The sequence below is a fragment of the Indicator indicator genome, chromosome 18 (genome assembly GCF_027791375.1).
Source record: "Indicator indicator isolate 239-I01 chromosome 18, UM_Iind_1.1, whole genome shotgun sequence".
Classification (NCBI taxonomy): Eukaryota; Metazoa; Chordata; class Aves; order Piciformes; family Indicatoridae; genus Indicator; species Indicator indicator.
This window is the reverse complement of record NC_072027.1, coordinates 9796548-9820159: the sequence shown is the minus strand read 5'-3', so window position 1 is coordinate 9820159 and position 23612 is coordinate 9796548. Positions and strand designations below refer to the sequence as shown.

General features: G+C 42.2%; 1 protein-coding gene across 1 annotated transcript; it reads left to right on the top strand.

Moving 5' to 3' along the window:
* Positions 1 to 7729: 7729 nt before the first annotated feature.
* Positions 7730 to 22854, top strand: CCNJL (cyclin J like). The gene is made up of 5 exons (XM_054389267.1): positions 7730 to 7792; positions 17588 to 17798; positions 20206 to 20505; positions 21292 to 21451; positions 22407 to 22854. The coding sequence occupies exons 1-5, from the start codon at positions 7730 to 7732 to the stop codon at positions 22852 to 22854; spliced, it is 1182 nt and encodes a 393-aa protein (XP_054245242.1).
* Positions 22855 to 23612: the final 758 nt, after the last annotated feature.

Here is a 23612-nt window from a genome sequence, read left to right as displayed (position 1 = left end):
CAACCATTTCCTGGAAGCTGAGCTCAGAAGTGCCTCTGATGCTGTAGGATATATCACCATGCCTCCTCCCTCTACACCCTATAACAGCAATAATCCTTGTTCATACAGAGCTGCACTTTATCAACTACTCAACACTCAGGAAGTTTTCAGCTGAAGTTATAAAAGTAAGACCAGCTCTCAGTCTCATGAAAGCACCACTAATAAGCAAAGGCATCTGGTCTAAATGGGAAATGACACAAAAGAGAGATCTCACCTTTAAGGCTGAAGATAAGGCTCCTCATAGGACATAATCTGTTGCACTGAGCACCACTGGCATTTCTCAGATTGCAGCCTCAGTATACCAGCACTGGGGTGCTGCATCTGGTTTCAGACAAGCATTGATAGGCTGTGACCAGAGCCTAAACTGCACTGTGCAAGCAAAATACAAGTGGGCCTCTGAGCCATGGTGGTGGATGAACATCACAATTAAGACCCAAGTGCCAAAGACAGCATCAATCTTCACTCTGGGAGCACATTCATTAATAATCCCCTTCCTTTATTCCTGACAGCTTTTGCTGGATGTAGATACTTGTGGTGCTGCAGGGATTCCCAAGGGCTTTATGCTAAGCTGGACCATATCTTGCTGCTGCTTTGCTTTTTTGATGTTATATGCCAAATATTTCAGATGTTCCAAAAATCAATGTTTGGGTTCTAAACCATATGAGAAAAAAACCCACAAAAACTCAAACAAACAAACAAACAAAATATGGAGAAGTCAAAACCTGAACTTTTGTTAAACTGAGTGTAGCAATTTTTCCCCCTCTGTAGCAGCTAATAGAGAGACATGCTCCAAAATTATTTGCTATTACCAGAGCAAAGAGCTATCCTGCTATAGAGCCACTTAGTCTGGCTGCCTTGCTCCAGGGTGTCCAATGCTCCTGTAACAAAGAGGTCTCTGTTTCCATAGCCAGTTGGAAGGAGTCTCTTTCTTGCTATCAGATGCATCTTCTTGGTTTCCAGTCATATTTCTCATCTCCTTTATCACTTGGTGAAAACTCTCATGAACTTCCACCTCCTCTAATCATCATATTGAGGCATTGGAGGGCTACCCCTTAAGAATAAAGATGTCTTACCCTTTTTTTTCCCCAATCTTACTTTTACAAGTCAAAATATTTGCATGATTTTCATGGCCTACAGTAATTGTGTTGTATCTTACAAATATCTTTTCAAATACATTTTATAAACAAAAATAGCCTTGCTGGAACAGTCTCGATATTTCTAAAAGTGGATTCCCAGAAGGTATTTCCAAACTGTGTCACAGATTCCACATCCACTGTTGGGTTTAACTGATGGATTTTGTGCAACAGGAGTATTTCCCCCCACCTCCCAGACCAGTTAGCTGGGGACTGTGCATAGTTTTCTGCTCTCTGTGCACGAAAACCTGTAAGGTGGAAGAACAGGATCAGTCCATTCCCCTGAAGCTGCTCACCCAGATGGCCAGTGTCCTGTCCCTGTCAATGGTTGCTCCGATAATATATTTCTTTTTCCAAAGCTCCCTCATTTAGGGTGTCTTGGGGTGCACTTGCAGGCAGCTTCCCAAGGCAGCAGCAGATCAAGAACAGCATTTATCCCTTGGTGCCCAGCCCTGCACTCCCAGGAGTCCAGAGGAGAAAATAACCCCTTTTTGGCTGGGCTGAGTTACACACAGGTCTCTGCCAAAACACATGTCTCCCAGCAACTGTATGTGTTAGAAGCAGCTCAACGGAGGTGGTGGGACACACGGAAGGATGTTGCCTCTCCACAACACCATCCAGCTGTACTGCACCCAACAGGAAAATGACATAGCAAAGCTTTAATTAACCCATTAGTGCTCACAGCCACTGCTGTCAAAAGACAAGCCTTGGTTCCCTCCCCTTGATTTAGCATTTTAGCCGTTCCCAAAAGTGGGTATTTTGGGGATGTTTGTTTGTTTGTTTGGGGTTTTTTTTGTTTTGTTTGGGTTTTATTTCTTATTAAGTCAGTTCTCCAGTGATTTTATGAGATGAACCCACTTGGTACCAGAGCTAGGAGAGCACCAGAGGGAAAAAGCCCAAGGAGGGTGAAGGGAAGCAGCAGTGAGCAATGAGATCAGCTCAGTCTTCCCTTGTTATCTCCAGAAAAGACCTCAGCAGGGAGCATTTCCTTCCAGTATCAACCCTCTCAGAGGAACACGAGCTGTTTTCCCCAGATGAGAAGCAAGGGAAGTTATTAACTGTCTGGCAAAGCATCCTTTTGATTCTAGTGAAAAAGAAAACCTGCAAATGAGTCTTTTAAGTCTGCAATATCAAAATGCAAATTATAATGAGAACCACTGCCCCCCACCGAGTGCTCAGTGTGTAGTGCTTGCTTTAATTTCCGAACTGCAAGGTCCTTCCCGCAGGAGCAGCACAGGACTTCTGGCTCCAGCTGGCTCTGTCCACCCTCGGGAACTGCCCCAGGTCACCATGCTGCCCTCTATCCTGCACAGCTCAAACCCCAGCCTAGGCATCTGTTGTGACCAAAGACTCCAATTCCAAGAAACAGAAAACCCAAACTAACAAAATACAGCAGGCAAGAGGGAGAGGAAGGGAAGCTTCTCCAGATTGTTTAACCTCAAATCACTGTGAAGTCATTTAAAGACACCAGGTATCATATATCTGTGAAAGATGCAGGAGTATTTGAAGTGATAGATCTGGGTTCCTCTTGCACAAGTTCCTCTGAAAAATATGTATTTCTTCTTATGGTGCTTTAAGAGCTACTTGCATGCTGAACAAAATGTCTCCATTCAGCCCAATTCTGCAGGGAGAACCACCTCAAGCAGCTGAGGGCTCTCCCTGCTCCTGCCTCACCCAGGAGAGTGAGGTGGTAAAGGCAGCTGGTAAGGTACAAGTATGCCTGGGTCACTACAGGACAAGCTACTGAAATATTAAAAGGGGATGAAACCCTTCCCCACCTAACTCCGAATGACTGGCTCACACTATGGAGATAAAATAACATTCTGGTTTACTTTTGCATCTTTGGGCTGCATTTTGGTTTGTGCTGTTACTGTCCTCCAGCCAAACAGTTCTTTGTTTTTAATCTGAAACTAAGATTTACACAAAGTCTCTCTACTCCGAAGACAAAAATTTCTGGAAAATCACCAAGTAAAGCTCTGGTTTTCACAGCCAAGCTCTCTTAAGAGAGCACCACTCCCACACAGGCTGCTCACCCCAGCCCAGGCAGCTGCCTTCACCTCTGACAGGGTGGGAGAAGAGCTGAGAATTGTGGTGGTAGCTGGGTGAGCAGATGCCATCAGGCAGGAAGGAGGAACATCCTAGCTGAACAGGATGCCATCCACATCTGCCACTCCGGCACAAGAGCTGTTATGCTGCAGCATTCTCCTTCACCTCAAATGTCAGAGCTGCCTTTTGCACTATCTTTTAGCACTGCCAAGGGCTGCCTCTGCACATGAAACAAGCCAGGTCCATCAGCAGAAGCTGAAAAGTTAAATCAGGACAGCACAAGCCCATGACCCACAGTTTCACGTGCTCCATTCCAGCACTGCTATCACCCCCACAATGGCTCTGTCATTCCCCGGTGACTGTGTGCAGAAGAGGCTGTGTCCTCTGGGTGCTTGACAAGCACATTGAGAAGTGAAAGACTTTTACAAGGAAGGGTATGTTCATGGAGATTCCACACAAACCACTGGCTGAGAGGAGGAATAAGGAAATGAGTGCTCAGACCAGGAAGGATGGTGTGCTTGAAGGGGAAAGTCGGAAAGGGGGGAGGGCGGTGGGGAGGGTGGAGGAGGAGAGGGAGGCTGGCTTGTGGCTCATGCCAGTTATCAGGCACAAAGCTTGGCTATTTCAGGCTGCTGAGCAGCAATCAGCCCAAGAGCCTCCCCAGTGCCCCAAGACAAGGCACAATCATCCTGACTCAAACTGCTCAGCATCAGCGGAAAGCTAGGAACTGCTACCATTCAAAAGCCCTTAAATAAAACTGGATCTTCAAGCTACATAGAAGGGCAGAAGTATTTTCCCTAAACACTGTCTGCAATATCATCCTTTCCCTGCAGTGTTACAGACTTAGCCTGGCATGGATACATACCCAACAGCAGCTCACTGGGGTTAAAGCCCTTCCTACCAGCCAGACTTAGTAATTACAGTTCCTAAGGACATTCCAAATCCTGTAGCATCTTTTAAAATATATATATTATATATATATATATATATAAATCATTCATAGCTTGCTTCTACCTACAGCAGAGGAAAGCAGGTTACAGCTCTCCAAACCCATGACCCCACATGGAAAGGGGCAGCCCTGCTCTCACCCTACCCTCATCTCTGCCATCTGCAAGGGCACAGAGCTCCCACACATCTGAGAGCTGTCCTTCATGCTGGCAGGTAAAATACAAGTTGCCTGCACCATTTATTGGTGTCTTTGTGGCTGGTGAACTCAGTTATTGGTCACCTAAAAGCAATGGTAGCACTATTGGTAAAGAAGTTAACTTGCTTTGTTAGCTATTTTTTTGAGGGGAAAATGCTGCAATATTAACAGTTTCATTGGCTTACAAACTCCACTTGTGCTTTACCCCACCAAGACTTACTAGTGATGAAAGAGTAACAGAACTTCCCAAGGCGCACAGAAACTCTATGCAAACCTACTTTGGGAATCTCTATGAGATTTTACTTTTTTCTTTCTCAGTCTGGTTTGTTGTTTTTGTTTGTTTGGGGGTTTGGTGGGTGTTTTTGTTTGGTTGGTTTTGTTTGTTGGTTTGGGGTTTTTAAAAGCATTTGAAAGTTAAATCAAGAGTTCTGTTGTAGCTAAAGCTTGTCTTTTAACCTAAATTCTATTTTGACCTAATATAATGTCTCATTATATCAGAACATGATGAGGATTTGCAGGATCCCATTTGGCTGTAAAAAGATACACTGCAGCTGCAGTCAGTTTTTACAATATCAATGAGTTAATGACCACTGTGTTGTTCATATGGCTATCAGAAGGAACAGTACTGGATTCCCTGTTTTATGTACATGGCCTTGCTGGCACTCCCTCCTTCAAAATGAAGTGATTCCAAGGTTCAAGGCTATGTCTGAGCTCTTATCAAGTCCAGAATTACTGGTCTCTTTGTTGCTGTGAATATTTTATGATATGAAAGATGCTGTTGGTAGTTGTTGTTTTTTTTTTAATCAACAGGGCAGACTATTTGAGTCCTGCTAACATCCACGCTACATAAAGGAGAACCTTATTCATTATTTGTTTCCATTTTTAATATCAATGCAGTTCTGAAGGAAACTTCTGATACACCATGCCTAATTTAGTTTCAAATGGAACAAGTGAAACACACACAGACCATATATGGGAAAAATAAAATGGTTTGGCTGCAATGGTTGCAGCGTTATATGGAACAAGTTTCCATTTCACATAGCATCTCAAGACTATTTAAAAAATAATTCAGTTTTAAAAAATAATTCAGTTTTAAAAAATACAAGAGTTTTTACATCAATAGGTGCTATGAACATGAGTTTCTGAAAATCCATACAATGTTTCTGCTATTGAAACTTTATTTCAAAGCAGTGATACTTTTTCTTTCAATTAATACTATTGGCTTCTTTTACACCATAAAAGTTTTGATAATAGCTGTATATAAAAACTGTTAATTAACATATTATTTTATGAACCATGAAGAGGCCACTTGTAAAGAAATGCTCTAGCTGTTATTCAAAGAAACAGTTAAGCACATGTTTCCTCTTAAGGCATTTTTTTTCGTTGCCTTAATTTAAGGCACCAAAGTACTTTGTTTAAGGGATACCAGGATGTACTTAAAAGAAAATAGGGGACATTATTTCTGATGGACACTTGGTGGCAGCTTTTATCTGTAGGCTTAATAGCTGTTGCCACTTAACTTCACTGCTTCTCTTTTATAGCAGGGGACAAGCCAGCAAACAGAGACTATAAACAACTGGGGTATGTTTTCCCCAGAAGATTTGGTCAACAACTTTCTTTGATCACAAAAAGATACTTTCACAGGAACACTAAAATCAACACACATTTATTTTAACTAAAGCAGATTTGTGTTGTTCCTTTCCTTTAGGAAACCAACTGAGGAAACAAATGTTTTGTGAGGGTCTTTTGCAAATTCAAGTGCAGAACGACTGGCAATTCTTTGTTTTAAGAAAACACCTACTTCTGAGATACAGTTCTTTAAATAAGAAAACTGCTGCTAGGCCTAGTAAATTTTCTCATGAAAATGTTTCATCTCTAATGGATCAGCAGAGAGATTTGGGTGTAAAACAGGTTGTGTGGTGATTTTTTTTTGGCTTCTGGAGTTACTGAAGGAGAGTGATGAGGAAGACTTGTTGAAAGATTTCAGTTCAATCTGCTGAAATACTCATTGGACTATAAATGGGGTCCTCAGAGGTCTGGAAATAAAGGCCTGTGGTGCCTCGCAGTTTCTTGGGCTCTTTGTGCATAAAACTTGGAAAGGATGAGGGCCTTGGGCGCCCAAGGCAAAGCAGTGACTGAGACACAGTCTTGAAACTTTAGCCAGATTGGGCTCTGATGGTAAACCACAAATCCACAAGTACTGTGGCAGCACATAAGGGCCCTGCTATTGCTAGTGCTGTGCACTGCTGTGTAACGAGACCTGTCCCATAGACACGAAATCTGGATTATGTCTGAAGTAAGGGAGAATGGGGAGAAACTCATCCTCTGTTAAGTCTTGGCTCAGTGTCTGCACAGGACAGAGTTGCTTTCTGGCACTGCGAGAGGAAAACCTTGACATGTGGCCCAAAAGGGAGCTGTGCTCCTGCAGACATAAGCAAGCACTTCTATCTACAGGTTCCTGGTGGCTAAAGATAAGGTGTCTCATACTGGAAATCAGAAGAAAATGAGAAAGTCAAACTCTTCTGTCACTACGGAGGGTAATTACTGAGTATTCAAAGCCTTCATTACTGGGAGAAGTGTTATATTTAATTTTCTTCGGCGATTTTGCTTGCACTGTGCTTTCCAGTCCAGCTAGGAAGACAACTACACGAGGCACACGTAGGCCAGCCGCCTTCGGGGGCTATTCTGCCCTCACAGCCCCCTGCTCGGCAGTTGCTAGGAAGGGGCTCTCCTCGCCTCACCTCCCACCGCACCCCACCCCATCGCATCCCATCCCATCGCATCCCATCCCATCCCATCCCACCCTCCCCGCGAGGCCAGCGGTTGCGTGCACAGGTGCTACAGCTGATGGAGTGCAGGGGCATGAAGGTGCAAGAGGGAACACGAAGGTGCAGAAGGGAACAGCAGCAGTTCATTAACGCAAACTGACCCAAGGCCCGCACCGGCGGAGGGGCAGTGGCTGCAGCTCACCCCTCCCCTCCCTTCCCGCCGACTCCGGGGCTCTGCCGGGGCGGCCCTGCGGGGTTGTCGCGCCGCGGCAGCGCTTCCGCCGGCACAAAGCGCCGGGCGATGGCTCCCGGCCAGGCCGTGGGGGCTGCGGGGCCCCGCTGAGCACTGCTCCCGGCGCGGGGGCGGCCCTCGAAGAGGGCATTGGCAGCGCCGATAGCGCCGGGCGCAGGTAGTCAATAGATCGATACGATACGGTTATTGGCGGCACTCAGCGGGGCGCCGGGGCGGCCGTCAGTGCCGCCGGGAGAGCCAGCGGAAACAGCCGCGGAGCTTCAGGCGACTTGTCCGGTTTGTTCTCCCTCCCAGCACAGCGGCCCCGTTTCTCTTCCAGACCTTTGTCTGGATGGGAAGAAAAAGGATGGAGGAGCAGTGGTGGAAAGGGGAGCTGGCAACAGACATCCATCAGACCTTGAGGACGAAGGTTGGGTCCTACTTTGTTCCTTTCCCTCCTCCTCCTCCTTCTCCTTACTAGTAGTCCCTTTGCGCTTTCCTCCCCTGTAGCAGCGCCCGGCCCCCGGGGAACGGCTGCTGAGCAGCCCGGCTCAGGATTCCAGGTGCTGCAAACTCGCCTTCGGCAGGTCCTGAAGGAGCAGGTTTGCACAGAGTGCTTTCCTCGACTCAGCGTTTTGACCCAGACTTGTTCACACCCAAACCCGTGAGAGCTGCTAGCTAGAGATACCTGCCTTCAGTTTTCCCGTGCCTTTAACTTTGCTGGGCTGTTGATGTCTCGTCGCATTAAATGCGGAGGGAGTACTGATGCTGACCTCCCAACATCAGCATATTTTAGGATCGGGAGAAATAGCTTTTTTTCCTTTTTCAAATTTGAGTAGCAGGTGCGAGCCTGTTCTCTGGGACTGTAGAGGAGCTGAATGATGTACAGACATGGCTCGTTAATGGCCTTTCTAGGAGTTAGTGCTTCGTTTGCACAGGGATGAGAACAGCGGTAAATGCCCTGCCGTAAGGAAACCAGTCCGGTTGCGGTTTGATGAACCGGTGTAGTTCTGCAGAGAGCAGGTAGAACTAAGGCTGTCGATTCACTTTTCACATTTCCTCACCAGGCTCCCAACTTTGGAGGAGCTTTAAATGCAGTTAGTTGGGTAACATGAGAGAGCCCTCAGCAAACATTGCCTGCCTGTGCTTGGCACAGCCTGTCCGTTACTGAAGTCGTGGCTGGCAGGGTTAGTGCTTTGAACATTCTGTTCCCTTTGCTTTCTTTACAAGCATTTAGCAATAAATTGTCAGGTGAGTTAATTGCTATCAGGACTCTGCGAGGGAGTTTGTTTGTTCCCATGTCCTCCAGCTAAGACAGGTCCTACTGGGCCCTACAGCTGGGGGAGGAATAACTGGGAGAATCCAACTGACTGGGTATTAAAAGCTGGGGGGAAGCTTTGTTTAAATTTTTTTCACTTTTTTTTTTTTTTAGTGTATCCACTACCTTTTAATCACCAATTTCATTTTTCAGCCTCCCTTCTGGAAAAAAGTGCTATGGCATCCCCTCAGATGGATTTGGGAGTTCTTAACTTCATTGAAAGCTGGTGTCCTTTGTGACAGATGTTGTGTGCTGTATCTGATGGGTATGTTCTGCATGAGAGCAGATGCTGAATGCTTGTGGTGTACCTGGCTTCTAATGCAGAAAGGGATGAAAGATGCTGTGAGGCTTTGTGACTTCCCAGAGGCTCTAGCTCAATGGAGGAAATTAATACCCTCTGAATTGTCTCATGAGTAAAATATCTGTGCTGAGATTATTGGGATGTAGTGTTCAGCTTAGTGGGATTGTATTGTGTTAGTTATTGACCGTGCTGACCTAGTGGAGCAAAATGCTTAATTTCCAAAGTGCTCCACACACGCTTAAACTTTAAATGAAAAGCTAAAGCATTCCCCTGCATTACACCAGAACATTAAACCTGTTGCAAGACTAAACCAGGAAGGAAGAAGAATTGGAGCATACTGTGTTTGTTTGTAGTAGGAGAGTCTAAGACACACCAAGCCAAAAAAGGTGCTCTATGCGTGTGCATTGATATTTTCTGCTACCTCAGCTACGCTATCATAATGGCAAGGTACTGGTTGTGTCAGGCAGCTGACTTCCATGTCAGACATCAAGATGTTTCTCTGAATGGATGGGGGACTGCCACAGCATCTGCACAAAACTCTTTTGTCTGCCTCAGTAGCCCTGAATACTTCACAAGTGGGGAAAGCTGAGTAACAAGTCAGTGTTGGAGTTTTTTGTTATTTAAAGTTGAGGAAATACTTTTCTTTAGAAGGCAGTCTGAGTGTCCCAGGAATAAGTGATGTCTGTTTGCTATTCCTCCTCTGTTTTTATGCTTATGTTGGGCTGTTTCCTTCCAGGCTATGTTAATTTCCTGTGATTAATGAGAATTACTAGATCTGCCTGTATTTTCCTTTTCATTTATCTCTTGCATAGCTTCTCAGAGAAGGGCCAAATTTTACAGGCCTTGTTGCTTGTGAATTTGAAAGGTTAATAATTGTAACCTGATCTTTTTAAAGGCAGTCCAAATTACCCTCTGCAGTTACTTTAAGCCAGGTGAGGAGAGCTGATTCTGCTGAAAGCAAACAGTCCTTTGCTGCTAAGCGGTAAAAATGTCTGAGTGATTTCCTTTAGGTGAATGCTTCTCCATGCCTGTCTCCCACTTCCTCTTAATTTAAAGATCTTGATGACAAAATGCTGTTTACTGACCACCGTGATGTATTTCATTCTATTTTGACAAGCCACATTTGCCTTGCTTTCATCCATGGTGTCAGTTTGGACTGCAGTCTCTGAAGCAGGAGTGTAACCCATACAGGGTGGGTCGTGCAGAGCCCTTTTCTTCACTCACCTTGACTACTGTCATCATCAATGCATTTCTTGCAGTTTTAAACCATTCTTTTAGAAGCAGGATTCTGTTACCAATTTTATTCAGTAAAACTTTGGTAAAAACACAACCTCTCCTTCTTCTCCCTGCACCCAGCATATGCCCCTGTATTTTCTGCAGTTGTGCCAAGGCATGTGGTTTAAACCTGTTGGTAGTGCGAAGGTCTTGATGTAACAGGTACTGTTTTATCTTTTAGCCTGCAAGTCAACTCTTGTACTTGTTTTTTTTTGTTATTTTTTTTATTTGTTTTGTTTTGTTTTTTAACTGGTCCTTAATTAAGCAGTAAATTTATGTTGAGATCTGCCTGACAGTCTGAAATGCAGACTGGTGCAGATTAGACAGTTTGACAGAGGGAAGGTACTGGGTTGTTGCATAGGTGCTGCTTTTTAAAACAAAATCTAGAGGAGAACTTCAGGGGTCCTGGCTACCTGTGAACATACAAAAGGTTTCCTGCTCTCTTGCATTTCATTTAATAGGATAATACATGAACCTTTCATTCTGATGCCCCTTTCCAGTTTGAATCAGCTCTAAAAAGAAACTAAAGGAAGTAGGTGTAACAGCCATTGAGGTGTATTAGTATCAGGGGGCGTTGATTAAAGACTGGCAGCTCAGCAACAAAAGCATAATCTCTTCACTTAACAGAAAACTCACACAAAAGCCCCCCAGCTTTTGTAAATTGGCAACAATAGCATTACTGCTTGCTAGCTGTAATTTGCTGGTGTTAGAGATGGCAGCATGAGCATGAAGCTGAAAGGAACAGGTGTCCTAATAAAGTACATGGTTAGTCATGATCTCTCTTCTTTTTTCCTTCCACTTGGAATTTCAATTTTCACACTTCTTTCTCTGATCTTTCTCAGATTAGTTGCTGAACTTCTGAATACTTTGAAGTATTTAAGGAGGACTTAATTAAATGCTTGATAAAATACCACTGTGGAACATGTGAAGTAAGGGGATCCTCAAGCACAATACAAGCTCAGCTTTCCTGTAGATTTCCAGTGCCTGGGACTGTTGCGAGGAGCTGAAAGGTGGCATGAATTCAAGCACAAAAAGCTTTTACCTGCAGTTGAAATACTGTTGTGGTCTGCCACAGGTTTTTTTGTGTGGCATCTCTGTAGTACACCTGAAGTGTAATCTGCATGTCTACACTAAACTCAGCTCAAGGAATGGAGTCTATGTATATTCATAGGTATTTTGAAAGACAGAAGTGGGTGGTAGGGAAGATGCAGGAAGAAAACAGAATGTTCTCTAGGTAAAGCTGGGGGGGGGGGACGACTTGAATGTTGAAAGAGTAAGTGAAACAACCCAGTGTAAGCCAAAGTCATTGAGTAGGTTGGAATTTGAGGTTCTGTTTTACGTGGTCAAATTTCCGGTCCTTTGTGGGAGATGCACTTGAATTTTCTTCTCCTTTTGAGTGTGCAGGAACAGTGGTAGCAGAGAAGAAAAATCTTAATTTATGCTGTTTCATTTATATATCAGTGGAAGATATGATAACTCAGTAAGAGTAGCTCCTGGCAGCACTGATCTAGGCAGCGTAATGAATGTTTAAGCTGTTGCTTTGTCTGCCTGATTGGTCACTGTTTGAATGAGGGGAAAAATAAATGATGTATTGCCCAGGTATCCTTCCTTACCAGAAAATCTCTGGATTTTAAATTTTTACTGGAAATAATATGAAAAACATCCTTTTAGAATCATGGTTCTGTCATGCTTGTGTCTGACTTCTACCTACCGAATCCAGACACTGTAGATGACTGGCGCTTCTCCTAAAACCTGATTTAAGTCTTGTCTAAAACAGCTGAAGATTGCATCACTAATAGGAAGCACTGTAAATTTCAGGACTGTCAGAGCTATGGTTATGGTGGGGCTAAAAATAGGAGTGCAGTGAATCCTAGATTGTCCCTTGTATCTTCTAACAGGTGTAACCATTGGTCTCTCTCTCTGTGGGTGTTTCAGGCTTCCACCATGCTTCTGCTCTGTGAGGAAACTCACCCTGCCGGCCATACCCAAAGAGCACTGCCCTGAGAGTTACCTTTGCCCTTTGAGTGGCCAGCTTGAAGATCAGCAAAAGCTAAATGCATCAGCTGTACTCTGAGACTGTTCACAAATACACTAACCTGACTGATTAATTAAACTGCAGTCAGCTGCATAGAGACACTTACCAGCAAGTTTCATGAGTGATTGTGTTGCTGGAAGGCAAAGTGCCGCAGCCAGTGCAGAGGCAGAAGGATTGAGTCTATGTGAGACAGAAAATATCATCATGACATCAGTAGTGGAATTAAGTTGGTAGCATGCTATCTAGTTTACTGTAAAGAAGCATGCAGAGTGCTCTGAATTTTCAAGCTCCTAAATTTGCCTTTGTATGTTACCTTCTTGCCTGTATAGATAATGCAGAGGAGTTCACTTTTAGCAGTTTGTCTTGCGTGGTGCAATAATTATATCCAAGGGATAATCTGGCACCTTGCTTCAACAGCTGGAAAACTGTTTGGTTAGAACACAAAACAGGAAGGAGTTTGTCTCTTTCAAAGAACCACTGTTAATAGCCTGCTAGATAAGCTTTCCCTTTATTTTTCATCTGCAGCCATTTCTTTTTCCTGTTCTAATGCCAACAACATTGCAGTATCTGTTGTTCTTACTATAGGAATTCTTCAGAATATGCTGAAGGTCACGTACGTGCTATTTTTCCACAATGTGCAACATAAAGAGCTAAATGATTGCCGAAGTCACCATGGTTTTGACTACATTTCTGACTTAAATATTTAGTACCCTTTGGCAACTTGTTGAAACTTCACTGGGTATCTTTTCATTAGCTGTAACTTTTTTTTTTTTCCCCCACCCCCCAGGTTTTGGGTTCAGATGGGTAGGGAACATCTGTGCACTGTAATAGGAGGGGCCAGATGTTGGATTCTGTTTACACATTCAGAAACGGAAGTAGATAATAACATTAAAAAAGAATAATGAGAGGGGTATGAAGGTCATAGTAGTAAATTACTGTCTGTGTAGAGGAGTATTGTAACAGCAGTTTCTAGATGAATGGGTCTTACTATTATTGAGTAGCACAGGTGTAGGTGCTTCATTTTGCTCCAGAAATTAGAAGGTATTTTACCTGACTCTCAATGGAGGATGCAGCTCTCTGGGGATGTCTGTGTAGCAGCTGAGCTGGCTGTTGCTGAGAGAGGGAGGAAGGCAGTAAGTGATACAGGAGCTGTGCAAGGAGTCAGGAGATGCTGCATGTTTGACATAAGTCCAAGTGGTCTGACAATACAGAAAACTAGCTTCAGTTATCTCCCTGAATTTCAGAACCTGAGGGGTATTTGTCAAAATGGCTGCAGGTTGTTCTAAAATATCTTGATGAATCCCACGTTTGTTCTGAGAACTGATCGTTATTAGTGTGACTTATTATCATAATGTCACATCACTTGCTAACTTTTCTACTGCTAACTTTATGTTTTTTCTCCTGCTTGCTTGTCAGTTTATTACTGGCTTTGTATCAGTGGGAGAACAGTTTTACTGAAAAGAAATTTGACATAAAAAAATGTATCTGTGGAATTTCTTGCCATGTTGAACCTCAAACTATCTGATGTGGTACTCTGCTAGAGGAAAGTGCTGGGTAGCCTGGACTATACCAGTTGCAGCTTTAAGGGACCTGGAGGATGTCTTCCTGTTAAGTTGCCTTCCTCTTCAAATCACTGTTTGGCTTATTTAGTTGAAATGGCCCATGAAAGCCAAACCCTCCTGTGTTTGCTCAAAAGCTTTAGTCTTGTTGCCTAGTGTCTCCTTTAGTGAGACATTCTGAAGTGTTTGCTCAGCCCAGTTACAAAACCATCCAAACTAGACAAAGTCTTGTCTCCTGACCTCTGGTAGTGCATGGTGCCAACTGAAGTGGTCAGGTTACTGGTGATGAGCTGTCTTTGCAGTGAATGAATGGCTAATGTCTGGATCGTGGCTATCTTTTAGATGTGATTGCTGAGGAAGATCTGTTGTCTTTAATGCTACTTAAAATGTTCACACCGATTCCCTTTTTCTGGAGGGGAAGGTCTGGAAGCTCGTAGGAGGTGGCAGTCTAAAAATTATCTTCACTGTTAACACTGATTCTCAGTCCAAGCCTTACTTTTGAGATGTTGAGATTAAGTCGTGATCCCTTTAAATGCTGCACTCTGACTTTCTGGAGGCCTCAGCTGGGATGGCTTTCTGATGGCTTTCTGATCAATATGTTGAGCAAAGCTGTGAAATAATTTCCAAGACACCTCTGAGCCTCTTTTGTGCTGCTGCTTTCAGCATTTCAATGTGGCAGTTGCTCAGTAGCCCAAAGCAAAGTTGTTGAAGTAGATCCAGACAAACAAGTCAAAGATAAGCAGAAGCAGCATATGAAAGGGCAATTCCAGCAGAAAACAGGACTCCCAGTTTCTCCTCTGCTGGTTTACTGGAGATTTAAAAAACGAAAGAAAAGAAAAAGAAAGAAGAAATAAATTAAGCAATGGAAATTATTGCTCCCCAAAAGTTTGGATTTTTTTTCCCCAGAGTTGTATTAGCTGGTCCTGCATCACTATCCCCACAGCAGCAAAGCCATTTTTTTGCATTCAAATGAGTATTTTTAAATTTAACTTTTTTTTTTTGGTGCTAAAGAACCGTGGGGAGGGGAAGGTGAGGGAGGGGTTTGTTGTTGATGGAAAGACGAGCATACCCACAGCTCTCCCTGTTGATAACTTAGCCTGCTATTCAGCTTTTGCATTTTTAAACTATGTACCACTCCCTTTTAAAGCAATCATTTCAGACTGATCTGCCAGTGTGAAAGCAGCCCTATTGAACTGCTTATTAGCTATTTCTTGACATGTGGTGCAAGGCAAGGCTCTTGCCTCTACACAGATAATTACCCTGGATCGATTCATGCTTAGGAACTTGATCTTCTAAGAAACCACAGCACGTGGCTCTGTTCCTCTTACCGTTAATCCTGAAGTTGAACCTTGCCTGTGCTGTCAAGTCTCGTTATAGGAAAGCCCTAGTGGGCTTTTTTTGGTGAACAAAATGAAAATGCCTTTCACTTGTGCCCTTTACTAGTAACCAATTAAAAAAAGGAAAAAGTAGATGTCTTGCACCTGTGTTACTGTCTGTGTTAAACCAGTAGCAGAACAATCACATCGGCTTAAATTGAGGGCTTTGATATTTGATTTTTCTAGGATATTGGGTTGAGTAGGGGTAGTTCTGGCTTTTGAGCATCCGAGGTCTGGATGCAAATTTCAGGCTCTCTGCTTTCATTCTGAGCCTCTAATGCTCACCCACTGAAGTGTAACATTGGGATATGTCATTTTTTGACTACATGCATAACTGGAGTTTATTTCTTGTACTTGCTGTTATGGTCTAAAAAGCAAATTTCACATTAAACACGTATGCTGACCTCAGTGTATAGTGTAATTTGCTGGAAGGCTTAGCTGTCAAAACAGGAAGGAGATGTCAGAAAATAAAAAATTAAGCTCCTACCAGGCACCTAGAACAAAATATTTCAGAGGTAGAATTGCCACCTGATCTTATGATAGCTTGGGCTTTGTATAGATCTCTTTTTAAAAAGCAGTTATTTCAAATGATGTAAGAACTGAGCTTGAAACCATTTTTGCCAGAACACTCATGTTTTGGGTTTGCTCTGAACCTGTGTATGTCAGTTCTGCTGATGGAATGAAAGTTCTGTAGGTAAGGCAACTGAAAAAATAAAAATCAAATTTATGGAGGTTTTCTGGGTATAAAACAATGGGGGGGAACATGTTCCATTCTCTCCCTGCTTTATAAATTGTTGCTGGTGGGCAATTTCTTTATAATCCCCCAGTAAAGGCTGTCCCAGGTTTCAAAGGGCTGTTTGCCTGTCCACAGCATGTGTCTGTTCAGTCTGGAATGTGTTTTTTCACTGACTTTCTGTAAAAAAGGCCTGGGAAGCAATCATCTGGAACAGTGCTCAGCTTGCCCTCTTTGTAAGCTGCCTCTCCTCTGGAGCCTCCCTGCCTTCCAGTTACCTGTGTCCCTCTGAGCCTGATTGTGTAGCTTTTTTTTTCTGATAAAGTTGAACCTCCTCATGGAATGTCTCCTTCCAGCGGATGAAAGGTGCGTGGGCAGCCACTGAGCTGGCTGTGCAAGGTGGTGCCTCTGGTTTCTGTAAATGGGGTAGCCAAGACAGATACTTCTTCTGAATGTTTAATAAAAAAGTTCATTATTTATTTAGTAGAATTAATTACTGTGTACTGCTTCCTGCTCCACTATAAAACATGTCTGTCTTGCAGCACTGTACTACTACTAAGTTATTTTCCAATCTATGTCACCCAAACCTGACAATGTATTACCTTGACTAATTGCTGAAATGGTGAGTTTTAATCCATGTCTATCATTATGTATTAATACAAGTCTGACCATGGTAACTGCATAATTCCATCCATGACAGTATATGACCATATCTAAAGTGAGAAAATGTCAGCTTCTAAGTGGCATTAGCTTCTTGTGTGAATTACCAAGGATCTTCAGTCCTCCCCTTAACCTATTATTTGTGTAGTGGCCACAAATCTGTGTGTAAAAAGCCTTGCAGGTGAAGATCTAGCATAGACACAACCCCCCCAAAAACAAACAAAAAACCCAAAAACAAACCCCAAACTTAAATAATTCTGCCTTTATAATGAAAATTTGTATGTTTACATGTGAAATATAGTCTAGCAGTTCAGTAAGTAGCTTTTATATTGCTGGAATAAGTTACTACAGAAAATAATGGCAGTTGCTATAATTAGAAAAGTCTTAATTCTCCCATGGTGAATTTTTTTCTTGTTAATACCTACTTTTGTTTCTTGCTGCAGCCATGCATCATGTGAATTTTCTTAAATGTTAGGTAGATGTTAATTATTCTAAAGACCTACACGTTTTTTGGCACAGGATGTAGTCATTTGGGCAACTTAGGAAGGGACAATATCAGAGAAACATTTCTTGTCTATGAAACTATTAAAACCTTACTTAACAACCCAAAATTGAAACAAAATTGAAAGTTGTTCCTGAAGGACTTTTTTTTTTTTTTTTTTTTTTTTAATAGCCAAAATTTTGGTGTTCTGTAGAAAGCAATAATGAGTTTTCCTATCTTAAAATAGTAATTTACAATGTTTGACCATGTGTTTAACACTTGTGAGGGAAGTGTGCGGATGGCTGAAGCATTAGAAGTTGACTGACTGTCAAAACATGCAGTAATCCAGCCCTGACTTCTGTGTCAATCATAGTGCTGTAGCTAATAAGCATTTGCCATAGCAGGTGGTGGAGTTGCTTTGGGATTCAGACACTGAAATGGTGTTTGTTTCAGTACTTCTCTTTCCTCCCTTTTTTTCCCCCCATAGGAACTTGAGCTGCCTGCTTATAAGGCTCATTCACCACAGATTGGGATGCGCAGATACTTCATTGATCTCTTGACTGTCCTCAGCAACCACTGCAGGCTCTGCCCTACGGCCCGGCATCTTGCCATCTATTTGTTGGACCTCTTTATGGATCGCTATGATATCACTGTCAAGCAACTGCACATCATTTCATTTGCCTGTTTTCTCCTAGCAAGTAAGTTGGCTGGTGTCAATTAAGGCTTTTTTTCTTTTTTTTTTCTTTTTTTTTTTTTTTTGAGCAGATGGTTGTTTTCCTTGTGTTTCATGTGCTGTTTTCTGTGTTAACAGCTTCCACCTACTTGGGGTAAGGCCTAATGAAGTCCAAGTGAAGGCATAAAGCAGTCTGAGAATCATAGAATCATAGATTCTGTTAACACACTGCTCAGCTGCATAGCTTGCACCTCACATTATATGCTGGAGTTAATGTGCAGAGGAAGTTTTGGCAGCAGAAACTGGGTCAGTGGATGGGGACAAAGAAGATCAGGGGGTGATAAGGTGGGAAGGGAGTGGCAAGACTGGGAAAGGTTAGTTCCAAGGAAGAGTTGGTAGTACAGAAGATGTGTGCAGCCTCTCCCAGAGGTCTGTCCTTGGACAATCTGTGCCCCTGTTGTGATCACTGGACATAATCAGTCCTTCACAAATCAAAAGTTTCTTATGCAGGGGCCAGAGGAAAACTTGATTGTCATCCTAGCACTACAAGCCCTTGTAAAAAGTCCCTTCCAGGCTTTCTTGCAGGCCCCTGATGATGCTGGAATGCATATTGCTTTCAAGATTTCTCTTCAGTAAATGGCTGAAGGAAAATGCAACTTTAAGTCCCTTGTATGCAATTGTGAAGTAAAAGGAAGTTCACAAACTGTCCTGTGATAACACTAGAAGGAAGTATTTTGCAACTTCTGCCTGTTCAAAAAATAATAAAATTTGCTTGAAAGAGCAAGCCTGAGTCTAGTGAACTAACAAATGTGAGGATCTTTCTAAAATTAAGATCAGAGCAATGAAATAGCATGTATACATCCTGACCTGGAATTAATTCCTTACAGGAAGGGGAAAAGGCCTACTACTGTAAAGGCAGCTTTCCTACCAACATGTAGCAACATGTAGAAATACTTACACTATGTATGGTGGGTTTATGTTTTGTAGTAAAAGACTGAGTAAGTCAGAAGTATCCACCTACAGTCACCTTTAAGTTCTTAGTAAAGAAAACTAATTGCTTGCCTGGTGCTGCAAATGCAGTAATTGGAACTTCCTGCAAAGCATTACTGTAAGAAGTTGCTTAGTTTTGTAGCAGAGGATTGCAGCAAAAGTGCTCTTCAGGCTGTGTTGTAAGACACTGGTACTTCTAAAACTGTAAAGAGTAAAAACTGAATCTGATGTGATGGATCTCATATGATGGATGAATTTTGTTTTCCATTGTTATGCTCTTTTATGGTGGGGTGGCTGCTACATTACATGTTCCATTTTTGAACCTGTACAGGTTCAAAATGCATTTTAAAATGTGTTAAAAAGACACTTAAGCTGCTAATAGTTCAGAAGATTGTCAGGTTTTTAATACATTGGAGAAACTTTGGATAGAATTGCTGTCCTAAATGGATAGCAAGATCTTACTTCCTTTAAAAATAATTTTCTAGTGCAGTAGTTATTTTAATTGTTTTTATATTTGAGGAGAATACTCTGAAGCCATATAACATGCTAATATCTTGTCAAATGCTCTGTGTGGACAACTAAAGCAAAAATCAGTTGTGGAGTATATGCCCTCAAGAACAAAGAGGAAAAATTACTACAGAGTACTTTTAAGTAGCCATGTGTTTGAATTTTGCAACAAGGATATTCTTTAAGATGTACTGGAAGTATATTATTAGTGATTGTTGCTAGCTCTTGAACAAGGAGTAGGTGATAGGTCATATTTTGCTTGGTAAACCAATAGTGTGAATCTAAAATGATTTCATAGATTTCTTAAATTTGCAGAAAAACTTTATTATTCCTCAGCTACCTTGACTCTGAAAATTCCTCTCCTAACCCCAGAGGAATTATTCATGTTAATCACTTGGTTACAGTGTACTCCTCATAGCCTTTCAGTGACCTTGGCTAACTAGGCCCTGGCAGACAGGAAGGAACAAAGAGAAACTCTGAAGCAGCAAGGGCAAAGGTGGTGTTGCCCAAGGGGTTTTAATGTCTTCCTTTTTGTAGCATCTACATTTAGCTTCCGTACCCAAAGAAGCTTTTTCCTCACTATTAGATCATCCTTTGCTGCTTCCCCATACTGCTTTCTTTGTTCACACTTGACTCAACACCCTTCAGCAAACCACTTCCAGTTATTGTCAGAAAAACTATCTGTAATCCTAATGAGATTATAGCCTCAGTTTTGCATCAATACTATACAATTAAAAACAAACAAAATCCTAGAAGGGGTATAGGAATGTGTTAACCGATCTGTTGGCTTGTTTCCTACCTGTGTCACTGCACAGGTGTTTCCTGTCCCTTTTTAAAAAGCACCTTTTATCACTACAACTGGTTTGGGGAGTGTTCTTTGTTGGATTTTGGACACTCAATGATAAATGTGATCTGAAAGCCATGTCTTCTGGCAGGTAAATTTGAAGAAAAAGAAGATAAAGTTCCAAAGTTGGAGTACTTAAATAACCTGGCATACATGTACAACATGAATGTGGTACTGAACAAGAAAGATTTGCTTAGAATGGAGATGCTGCTTTTGGAAAACTTCAACTGGAACCTCTGTCTACCAACACCAGCACACTACATTGACTACTACCTCTACGTGTCCATTGGTGAGAATGACCTTCACAATGGCTGGCCGATCACCTCACTGACCAAAATCAAGGATTTTCTGCAGAAATATGCATATTATTTCCTTGATTTCTCAGTGCAAGGTAAGAGTGTTAGTTTATGCTAGAATGATCTGCCATTTGGCAAAAGGCAAAAATCTGAAAGAGGCAAGGGCTTAAAAACCTGTCATGATATAGATCGTACAATATTATCTGTGCAGAATGGTTTCTCTTTGCAGTTATTTCAGGTGGCAAATGGTACAAGGTCCCTTCCTTGTGCATAAGCCTCTTGTCTCTTTTCAGAAATCTCTAGCTGACATTTTTTTTTTTTTAATTCAGCTTAGAATGCTAATTGTTGAGATTGGTAGTAGTTCATGCTACCCTATTTGTGACCAATAAGACACTATGCAATTCAGTGTATAATTTTTTTTTAATAGTAGTTTTTAGAGGGTCCTGTCCTGCAAGACATATTAAGAGTGATGGGGCTTTTACAGCATTGCTACCAATACCTGCCCATATGAGAGAGGCAGTGAATTGCAGCATCCTCATAAGCCAGGTTCTACACTATTATAAATGTGTGTGATTGTCAATACCTAACTCTGGTTCAATTGAGACCAGTCTACAAATTTCAGCCTAGTCTATTTCATTGCTTTTCCTGAAATGAAAGAAACTACTGTGAAGCCTTGATTTGAATTACACAAGTAATGCAGAGATCTTCAGAAAAGCTTCATCCATTTATGAGAGACTTTCTGGTCTCGAGTTAATACTCTGAGATGTGTGGAACAAAGTTGTGGATTTAATTTTTTTCCTGCTTTGTCATGTATACACATAACAGGCTTGCTGTAGTGATCAGTAAGAGTATAATTCTTGTTTGTATTTTTTCTTTTGCAGATCACACCTTCCTCCATTTTCGCCCATCTCTGATTGCTGCAGCTTGTGTGTGCGCCTCACGTATCTGTATGCAGATCTCTCCTGTCTGGACAACACAGCTTGAATTGCTAACACGTTATTCCTGGGAACACCTTGCCCAATGCATTGAAATGATGCTTATGTAAGATCTGAAAAAACCCAACCTGCTTGTGCTCTTAGAAAGACATTAATACTCTTTTTTGAAGTAATCATTTAGCTAGATTTAAGATAGGACAATATACATCAGTAACCTCCATCTTCAGTTTGGGGAGAGGAATAAAAAAGAAAAAAAACCCAAACAGTTCACTTTAAATACTGTATTTTAGCAATATTTGCAATGCAGAATGGAGGGCACAATTTGGTGTTCATTATGTTTTCTTGTACTAGTGTTTTCTTGTACTAGTTGTTTATGTCATGAGATGGGAGCCTTTACACATGGTTGATAAAAGCCTTTTCCCTTTGCCTTCTCATTGTACCTGCAAAATACTTGATGCAGACACCAATGTGTCTCTGACTTCAAGAATACAGTATGGAGACATTTCAGAACCATTCTTTAGTTTTTTTTCTTTTCACTAATAAAGGACATGACTGGCCTAGAATGTAAACACATACAATATTAATAAAAAATGAGAAAAGTTTAATAGGTTAATGATTTAGGTTAGGAGTGATGCTGAACCTTCTTAATTTCTACTTAAAGCAGGGCAAACTGAAATTAGACTCCTTGGGATGTTGTCAAGTTTTGACTGTCTCTAGTGTTAGAGACTTTTCATCTCTGGGCAACTTGTTCCAGTGCTGCTTCATTCTCATGATAATCAAAAGCTTGAAAGTTTTTCTTCCTAATATCTAACAGGAATTTGCTTTTGTGCTGTGTACTTAAACTTCCAAAACCATACTTGTGATGCAACATGATCTGTTAATTTGTTGTCAGTGTATGAAGATTGCAGCAGGATAATTAGTTAATTGTGAAAGCAACTGAGGATTGTCATACACAGCTAAGGCCAAAAAGCTGATGATGTAGTCTGACTGGTGAAAACTTTGGGATAGATGCAAGGTCTGTGAACATCTCTGTTTTGGTAACTCTTACTTATTTGTTTCAGATATTATGAAAATGACATCAAAGAAGCCAGTAACATGAAAAAGCAAGCAACAATTCAGCATCAAGAACAGGAAGCAGTGAGAAATCTGAGCCATCAAGTCACTACTCAAGTTCTCTTCCAGCAATCCAGTTATCACCCTTTAGCCCAGCATTCAGCTACACTTTCCCAGTTCCAGTCACCAGTGCAAGATTTGTGCTCTGCGTATCGTGACTCCTTACAGGCCCACAGGCCCAGTGGTCTCCTTGCTGGGAATGCTGACAGCTCATTGCACTCCTATGCAGCTCTTCAGGCCAGCCTTCGGCCACCTGCCCAGACTCTGCCCATCCAAACGCCCATTGCTGTGCAGGTGGCATTAGGAACAGAGCCCAGACACTGCATTTCCACACCTTACGGCAGCAGTTTCTTCAGTGGTCACCACTCGTATGCAGCTGGGTGTTTAGATGGATAAATGTTGACAGGAGAAAAACTACCTGAAGGGAGGTTGGAGCAAGGAGGGGACCAGCCTCCTCTCCTTGATGACAAGTGACACAACTAGAGGAAACAGTTACAAGCTGTGCCAGAGGAGGTTTAGGCTGGATACTTAGAAATACTTCTTCATCTAAAGGGTTCTCAAACATTGGAATGATCTGCCCAGGGCAGTAGTGGAATCACCATCCCTGGGGGCATTCAAGCCGTATGTAGACCTGGCACTTAGGGACATGGTTTAGTGTTGACCCTTCAGTGCTGCATCGAAAGTTGGACTGGATGATCTTGGAGATCTCTTCCAACCAGATATATTTTGTGATTCTGTGAAACTGAAGATACTCTGCATGTGATACAAGGTGTGTATCCAAATGAAAATCACAAAGGAACAGAATCCTTATGACTTCCTCATTCAGAGGATGTTGATCTGTATCCACTGATCACTGGAACCTGGGTGCCTTTCTGCCAAAGGTTGTACCTTTGGCTTTTAATGGGAGAAATAGGAATTTATTAATATACCTCACTTAATGTCACTTTGAGAGGCATCTGCGTACAAACTCTGTGGAGGTTAGTTCCTTTTATCCCTGTTAGTGACTTGTCAGAGTTGGCTGAAAGATTGTATTGAAGAGTAATTTCAGGCTGGAGCATTTGTTGAATCCCTGGCCAAGTAGCAACGTACTTAGGGGATGCTGTTGGAAAACAGCGTGCTCTTCTCTCCAGTGATGTCACTGGAATAGCAGCAGT

Excerpts from the sequence above, each read along its gene's own strand:
- CCNJL (XM_054389267.1), top strand. The coding sequence starts at position 7,730 with ATGGAGGAGCAGTGGTGGAAAGGGGAGCTGGCAACAGACATCCATCAG. Across the intron at positions 20,506-21,291 it reads CCTTGATTTCTCAGTGCAAG|ATCACACCTTCCTCCATTTT; the intron begins GTAAGAGTGTTA and ends TTTCTTTTGCAG. Across the intron at positions 21,452-22,406 it reads TGCATTGAAATGATGCTTAT|ATATTATGAAAATGACATCA; the intron begins GTAAGATCTGAA and ends TATTTGTTTCAG.